Source organism: Zingiber officinale, chromosome 2A (assembly GCF_018446385.1).
Source record: "Zingiber officinale cultivar Zhangliang chromosome 2A, Zo_v1.1, whole genome shotgun sequence".
In the NCBI taxonomy this organism is placed as follows: Eukaryota; Viridiplantae; Streptophyta; class Magnoliopsida; order Zingiberales; family Zingiberaceae; genus Zingiber; species Zingiber officinale.
In genome coordinates this window covers 2,752,061-2,761,084 of record NC_055988.1, presented here as the reverse complement: position 1 = coordinate 2,761,084, position 9,024 = coordinate 2,752,061, and the positions used below count along the sequence as shown (strand labels likewise).

General features: G+C 36.2%; 1 protein-coding gene across 1 annotated transcript; it reads left to right on the top strand.

The window, feature by feature from the left end:
• Positions 1 to 1,340: 1,340 nt before the first annotated feature.
• LOC122040540 lies at positions 1,341 to 5,832 on the top strand. The gene is made up of 8 exons (XM_042599889.1): positions 1,341 to 1,588; positions 1,679 to 1,700; positions 3,344 to 3,400; positions 3,495 to 3,576; positions 4,762 to 4,857; positions 5,042 to 5,166; positions 5,258 to 5,276; positions 5,373 to 5,832. Exons 1-8 carry the CDS (start codon positions 1,489 to 1,491, stop codon positions 5,667 to 5,669), a joined length of 798 nt encoding a protein of 265 aa, XP_042455823.1. The 5' UTR covers positions 1,341 to 1,488; the 3' UTR covers positions 5,670 to 5,832.
• Positions 5,833 to 9,024: the final 3,192 nt, after the last annotated feature.

Genomic DNA, 9,024 nt, shown 5'->3' with positions numbered 1-9,024 from the left:
TCCACGACGAGGGGCAACGGCGCCGGTGGCGTCGTCGGCTAGTGATGAGAGGTAGGCGGACGGCGGCGCGATGAATCGAGCTAGGGCTCGGCTCCAGGTCGGAGTGGCGGTGACGCGAGGGGAAAGGAAAATAGGAGCTTGGCCAACGTCGAGACTCGGCTTTAACCGCGAGAAACCGTCGCGTGCGGCGGTTAGGGAAGATCGGCATCGGGGACGGCTTGGCGCGAGGAAGCATCGAGTGAGGGGCTCGGGCACGCGAGGCACGCGGGGAGGAAAAGAAAAGGAAGGAAAGAAAAGAATAAAAGAAAAAAGAAATAAAAAGAAAATCAACATTTCCTCCCTTAAAAGGGGTAACCTAAACAGGCTTTTCCGGGGCCCGTTTTTATCCCCGTTAACTCGTCCGTACGAGCTCCGAAAAATTTCTAAAAATTCTAGAAAATTCCCTTATTATTATTCGTCATTTTTTCCGATATTTTACATATTTTTCCTTTATAATGGGTGTGTCTAAGGATCATTGAATGGGAAGAAACACAACAAAGTGTGTTGAGAATAGAGAGGACTGGGAGAACATCCGAGGTGTTGGAATTTGATTTGTGGAATTGCGGAGAGTTTTCCCATTTAGTGATCCTTCTTCTGGCAGTAAGTCCTGTCATCGTCGATTGTAAATCTATGGGAGATCGCTATAAGTATTTAATTATTTTATATCATTAATATATAATTTCTACATATCCACCCTAAGATTTTATAGAAGCTAGGTATCATGGTACAACCTCTTAGATGAGAGAACTGAATCACAAAGTAAATATATAATTTCAAGAAAATGAAAGATTTCAATTGTTGTTATGTACCGGAATGCTTGAGTATAACTCTCACCGTGATTTTTGAACTTGGTTTTATTTATTTTTTATAATTTAATTTAAATTTTACTTATCAAAATATTAATTTGAATTTATTTTACTAATTAAAAATTTTATATTTTTAAAATTATTTAATTGATCAGTAAACATCTTATTCATTTATAAATTTAATAAAAAATTTATTGGCGAATATGATTTGAAATAATAAAATTCAAAAGTAATTTAAAATTCGAAAATTAAGTGGCTTTCTGTCAATTTCGATTCTAGAGGCCACTTTCTTTTATTCCTTCTAGACAATTCCCACGTCTTCCTCCATGTTTACGTCGACCAACCAATGGCGACTCTCCTTTCCCCCCACTTTCATACCCACCTCTTCAGGCAACGATGAACACTGCGGGGCCCACTTATCCTAGTGCGGTATGAAAGGAGTGGCGCGGTAGGAAATATTTCCTCTAGAAAAACCTTGTTTGACCAGGCAATCGTAGTAAACAGCTCGCCGTGTCAATCCCCGCAACCAAACGCCAGATTCATTTCACGAAACGCTGCGCGATCTCGAATTCGATCGCCGCCGCCTCCTCCTCCTCCTCCTTGAATCGCTGCTCGGATCTTGCGTCTGCGGCGAGTGGCCGGAATGACGTCTCAGGCGAACCTTGACAAGATGCAGCTCCGGCAGAGCTACAGGAACCTCTGGCACACCGACCTCATGGGCACCATCCAGGCTGACTTCCCCTGTAAGATCCCCGCTGAATCCCTTCTTCTAGTATCGCCATTTATTCTTCCTTTTCGTGATCTCTGACGGATGCGCCTGATTCGCTCTGCAGTTTGCTGTATGGCAGTTTGGTGGTAAGAGATCGGCTTCCCTACCCTCCGAACTGTCTCTTTTTTGTTCCCCATCTTATGGTTCCCAATTCCGGTTCTTTTCTGCTACCTTATTTTAGATGCTATTGAATTTTTTTTCTTTTGGTTTTTTACCTGAAGATCTAACGGAAGGATTGATTTTTCCTGTGAGTTCACGTTATGTCGAACTTCTGTGTGGATATGAATAAAGAATAAGGAACATAGTTTAGATTGTCCTCAATGCTTGAACTGCAAAATGTGCTTCCTTTTTAAATATCCTTGCTGGAACGAACATTTTCTTGTACCCTTATCTTGTTCCAAATTAGTACCGCTAGTGTTTATGTTTCTGTTGAGATTTAATTGGTCAAATAACATCTGGTGCAGTAATTGAGATTTTTTGCTAAACCATGCTAATTATTTTTAAGGATGTCTTCTTGCTGCACTATTGGTTTAACATGCAGTAGAATGTCGATGTAGACCTTCAATAATAGATGGTTCCACTAAAGATTCTCCCTCTTATGCCAATGTGTGGCTAAAGCTTCCTCATCGGACAGTGGCTGTCCATCACAGAGAGACTTTTTTTACATGATTTATAATCTTAGCACCAAATATTTTGTTTCTTTTTCGAAATAAGGAAAATTGAATATATTAGAATGAACTAGCTTTAGACTTGAGTCAAGATGCTCAAAACTTCAATAATGAGTTTTCTTTCCTAGTGAGATATCTTTCCTCAACTCCATTAGGTTTCTCAAGTAGAATGAGTCTTTTGTATTCTTAGCAGCTTTGCTTACAGGATTAGTGTTCAATTAGTAGAAAATGTGTCCCCTTCTTACCAGATTTTGTTAAAAAACTTGCATGGCATTTATATGGGCGCCCTTCCTGTATATGGCCTTTTCTCATGCCATTGAATGTCTTGAAAGAAAATAATGAACTTGGAGGATGTTTGTCCACATCTTTCTATAAAGTGATATGCTTGAACCAAGCTTAAGATTTTTCTGTTGCATACACAATTTTTACCAACATTGGATCAAACTTGTGCTATAAGAGACTGTTTCTAAGGATTGAAGTGGAAGCATGCAAATGGAGTCTTTTCCCAATGCTTTCGGGCTTAAGTGCTTCTTCTCTTTAGCATAAGATTCTCTTGATACTGTTTTAAGTACAAATATTGCTGGGTATGATTGAGTGTTTTGTCACTGACTTCGGGATTAAGCAATAAGAACTATACCTAGTTAGCATAAGATTCCCCTGATATAAGCTGGTTTATCATCATGGAAATAGAATAAGTGTACTTGCAACATCTTGTTTTGAATTGTGATTTAAAAAATAATTTGCACCCATCAAATAGTCAAATCTGATTGAAAGTGCCAGCAGCACTGCTGGTAAGGGTTTTGGAATTTGTTGTCAAGGTCTTGGTTCTAAACTCATCTTTATCATAAAATGAAAGCTTGGGGGCTTCTGTATATGTTCATCTGAATCCAAATTAATTATCCATGTGTTAGTTTTCTTTTATTGTTAAGCATACTGTAGTTATTTATTATAGCTATTATGCAAATACAATTGTTTAAAAAAATTACACTGTTTAGGTTTTTAGTTTCACCAAATTAGAGTTTATGAACATGCTATTTGATTGATGTATTTTTTGTTTCTAGTGGACCATGTGTCTCATACATGCTTCGCAAGCGAGCTCTTTACAATGATATGTCAAGGTAATTTCAGTGGATTAATGATTCCTACCTTTGCTAGATTTTTTTTTTTTTTTTTTTGTGTAGAATATGATTTCTGGCTCGTTTCATTTTACAGGTACACGTGTTGTGCGGGATATCTACCATGCAGTGGAAGATGTGGAGAAAGTCGATGCCCAGAGTTCTGCCTTTGCACGGAGGTACTTAATAGTTAGTTTGTTGTTTCAATGTAATATGATGTACCATAAGGTTAGTTTGTTGTTTCAATTGAAAAATTAAATAAAAAATAGATCCATTTGTGTATTCTTAGATGTTTCGTATTTCTCCAGTCTCGTTACTCTCGTTGCACCATAATTGAGTTATTTTTCCTAAACGGTACATCCACCAGTATTTGGTTTACTTTAAACGTGTAAATACCATGTGAGACAATACTATCTTTTCTATCAGTTGTTCCAAAATACATTGATTTGTTAGCAGTAGCTGTATCTACCATAGTATGATGTGCTATGCCTCATTAGTCCACTTGTACATTTCAATGGCGCCATCTGAAAATATCGATATATTTGATGCTGTGTAGTAAATCAATGTACATCAACTTTTCACCTATAGTGATTATTCTTACATCCTTTATCTACAGATCTGTGTTTCATATTTTGCAGAACATTTGTTCACGTTCTAGTTTTTTAGCTTAAAATTAATCTCAGGATCAGCTTACAACTTGGACAGGAAGGGAAAACAAACACAAAATGTAAACTTGTGATTCATAATCACGAGCATTTCTCTAATCCCTTCCCTTCCCTTCCCGTCATTTTTTCGCAAGGTTCCATTAATCAGAAAAATATTCTAGTTCAAAACTTGGGACACCACCAGATGAATGAATGGCAATGGACAGTCCGGATTTGAGTCCATGACCTCTTCTGGATAAAGTATTCAAAATTAAAAGGTCTGAAATTGACAAGTAACCATTATCCTAACATCAAGAGCAACTAGAAAGTACATGAGATAAGATTCATGATCTAAACATTCTTCTCACTGTCAAATTGGCCTAAATTTGAATCATATTGAACTGCAACCAGACCAAGCAAAGATGCATGGGTTTAAATAAGCCAATGAAAGATGTCTCAAGGGAAGATAAACCAACACCAAAGGGATTCAAAATTTGAGCTAGTAGCCTATGCATTTCCATATTAACGATTTAACACTATATATTCTAAAAGCTTATGCTTTTTGAGGAAACAACAAACTTATAGATTTTTGTTCTAATAGAAATAGAGGCATCTGATATTAGCTTTACTGTTTGAAGTTTCTCTAGTAAACCTCATAAATAGAATACTTGTTGTGATTTGTATTTGGCTCAAACTTTCTTCTGTCATTTTGTTCTCCAGGTTTTCTTGTGCTTTGGCAATTCTGTTGCCTCAACTCGCTTCTTGCTCCAAGATGAGTTCAACATACAGACTACCAAATGTGATAATTGCATTATTGTAAATCCTCTCATTGCTCTACTGCTTTTTCCTCCATTATCTAACTGTCAAACTGGCCCATGAGCCTTCCCACGCTCTATCACTGAGACTACTCAAAGGCTTGTTTTTAGCAGGGTTTTGTATCCTATGCTAAAATCAGCAATTGCTATCATAAATGCAGCTTGATGTGGTAATTTGATTGCAGGGATTCATGTTTTGTCTACAACAAGTTGCTTGCATCTTTTCCATTGTCGCAATGATTGTCGGAAGTGAGGAGCTCCAAGAGGCTTCCCAGATCCTGAATTGTTTGGCTGACCTCGTATACTGCTCGTAAGAACAAACTTCCTCTTCCGTGCTTTCCCTTAAATGCTCATAAAATGTTATCTAAGATCTCATCCAAGCACTCATGAAATTTTTGCAGAGTCTGCGCATGCATGCAGGTATGAAAACTTCAAAACTTTTTATTTATATCAAAGTATCGCCTCTTCGCCCAGACAAAGAAGAAAAAACAACACACGGTTCATCATTGCCCACAGACACAACATAAGATTGAGTTGGATAAGAGAGATGGCAAGTTTGGACCAGCACCAGTGATGGCTGTGCCTCCAGTCCAGCAAATGTCGCGCATTGATCAGCCTATCCCACCACCGGCAGGATACGCCCCTCAACCAGTTTACGGGCAACCTTATGGTTATCCTCCACCCGCTGGTTCATATCCTCCTCCTCCTGGTTCATATCCTCCTGCTGGCTCATATCCACCACCTGGCTCATACCCTCCACCTGGCTCCTACCCTCCACCTGGATATCCTCCTGCTGGCTACTATCCCAAGTAGAAGGCATGAATTGTGTGAAGCACTTTATGGAGATAAAAATGAACATAATCATAGATTATTCTGCGTTCGAGATTATTCTACGTTTTGAATTTCAGCAACATTTGTAGTTGTGATCTTTGATGTTCAGATTGTCAAGTGGTTTATAAACTGTCACTTTGTCTTCCTTGCCTTTGGTTATGTTTTCGTCACCTTCACATGCTTTGATGTAACTTTTTTCTTTCACGATATAACCAAATGACTCATTTAAAGTTGTGGAATTTTCCAAGACCGTATTTGTTTTTTATTTTACCTTCTTATCAACCACGGCTGTATTCTACAAATTTTAAAATCGGCACTAATGTGTTGATTTTTGAAATATAACAGCACCACACTGGTTGGCAAGAGATAAAATGAGAAACAAATCTTTTTTGAAAGTTACTTGCAATGCGTCCTTCGTCAATTCTTATTTTTTTTCTTTCGTATCCTTCTTTCACTTTGATTTTTTTTCAAAATAAAAACATTTTTATTTGTTGTCTACATAAAGTCAGATTCGGAAAAATTATGATGATAAAAAGTGAATACGCTCGTCCCCAGTATCCTCGTCAATTCGTCCCAGGATCAACACGGAGGAGGTAAATCATGGGCGATTATTAACTTTTGGAATAGTGATTAGCATATAAAGAAGATATTTATCTCGATTTTGTCGAGATTCGAACCCAGACTCATAAGAATCATGAGTCAAGTCTTGATTGCCACATGAATGATATCAAATGTTTATATGATGGCAAAGGTGAATACATTCGTCCTCCGATAATCCGTCTCAAGGTCAACATGGAAAAAGTAAATCACAGACGACTACTAGCCTTTAGAATAATGATTAACACGTAAGGAAGATATTTATCTCAATTTTATCGAGATTCAAATTACTGATCTTATGATGACAACACCTTATGTGCTAGTTACTAGACTGTCAAGGACAATATCACATGATCAGCAGTGAGATCTCGGTTAGTTCAAAGTAGGTTCAGAGTGCTCATTATTCATGGACTATTTCAGTATCTTGCCACACAGCCTTTTTCATTTCTGAGATAGGGGAAAAAGAACAGAGGCAGCAAAGAATTAAAGAGCCCATCTCTCCCTTTCCCTCGGCGAGTGAAGAAGACGAAGCAATTTCCTCCTTGGTCGCAGGGACAGCAGTGAGTGACAGGGAACCAAACGGGGTGGCTCTTTTAAATTAATGGCGGATTCCGCGGCCATGGCTCTTCTCGCCGATGGCCATGGCAATAACTCCCTGGGAATTAATTACGCTCTTGAAAGGTTCCCACATGGACAGAGCTCTGAGAGAGCAGCAGAATAGGCTTCCGTGTCTGTTCTACTCTGATCAAGGGAAAAAACGAAAAAGAAACGCCCACTTTTGCTTAATGACGCCTCGATTGGCATTCTTTACTTGGAGTCGTGCTTTCACGTCAACAAGATTCGCCTTAGAATTTACACGCCGGATGAAACTTTTTATTTTTAAGGTAATTTATGAAAGGAGCACTCAACTTTCTGAATTATTGTACTAATTTGTTTGATTTTTTTCATTCTACCCTTTCAGTCAATTACATATAATCTCAATATCTCTCTCCTCTCTTTACTTAGGGTTAGTTTACTTCATTAAAATGAGTCAAAATGGACCATCTCAAAATCGGACAGAAAATCACGATTTGAAAAAAAAAAAAAATAATATATGCACTCCTTTTTAATCACAGAATCACACTATTACCCAAAAATTAAAAATGACGCATTTATTCTTTTTTATTTACAAAATTACATAGCATGCAAAAGAAAAAAAAATTTTCATCCTTTTTCTTCTCTTGTTTCGGATAATTTTCCACCCTAAATTATTTTCCTTCCTCATCCGCGCTTTAAGTAAACAAAGCATAAGCAAATCTCTCTCTCCCCTATCTCACCTATCGGTTTTTATTTGAGTCGAATTATTTTTTCAAATAACATCACTAGGGAGATCGAAAATAATAATGGATGATATATTTGAATTCATTGCAACATCAAAAATCCACAGAACTTGAAATAGATACAATCGGAGTCCTCTAGGTCAATCAGTAGATTTCGGACCTAGAGAACTTCGATTTCGCCCATTTCAATTCTGGTGGATTTTGAAGTTACAAAGAATTAAAATATGTTATCCATTATTTATTTTGACTTCTCTAGAGGTATTAAAATATTATTAAAATAATCAACTGAAATTCAACTAATATGAGTTCATAACGTGGGTTTGATATGAACTCATATCAGCCTATATTTACAATAATATTTTAATACCTACAGAGAAGTAGAAATAAACAATGGATAATATATTTAAACTCCTTACGACCTTAGAAATTCATAAAACTTAAAAATAAATATAATCGGAGCTCTTTAAATCAATCAGTGGGTTTAATCGAAACTCACTGATTGATTTAAAAAATTCTAATTACATCTGTTTCAAGTTAAGTTTAAATAGATCATCTATTATTATTTTTGATTTTCAGTATTACTACTATTTAGGGAAAAAAAATAATTCGAGTAGAATAAATGGTGAGAGAGGAGAGAAAGATTCACAAGGGAGAGAGAAAAATAAAGAGCAATTTTTTATCGAAGTCCGTAGATAAGTTTTTAAAATACTTAAATTATGTATTATAGTTTCAAAATTACTAAATCACGTATCTATTTCTTGTTTTATCCTCATCCTCATATCAATTCGATTGAAAAAATAAATCAGTTGAATCGATTTCATTCTGTTTAAAAAATTCATCAACCGATTTCGACCAAAATCAGCTGATGAACTTAGAGACATCGGAATGATATGAAATCAATTCCTATAGATTCGTCTAGTTCTCTTGATTGTAAAAAATATTATCAAACATTAATTTGACCTAATATATTGAGAGCATTGATTTTTAAAACATGAATTTCAGATACATTTGTGTTCAAAAAATCACTGCTCTCAATATATTGCGTCAAAGATCGAAATCGGTTGATGGACCTAGAGACCTTAAAATGACATGAATTAGTTTCTATATGTTCGTCCAGTTCTCCTGATTATAAAAATACTATCAAATATCAATTTGACGCAATACGTTGAGAGCAGTAATTTTTTGAGAAACTATGAACGAATAAACCTAAATAAAATCAATGTAAGCTAATTCGGCCAAAATCGATTGATGGACTTAGAGAGCTCGGAATGAAGTGAAATTAGATCTTATGAGTTCGTTTAATTTTTATGATTATATCAATTTGACCCAATATATTGAGAGCAATAATTTTTTAAACACAAATTATTTTTTTTAAATATATTCATATTTAAAAAATCATTGCTCTTAATATATTGAGTTTA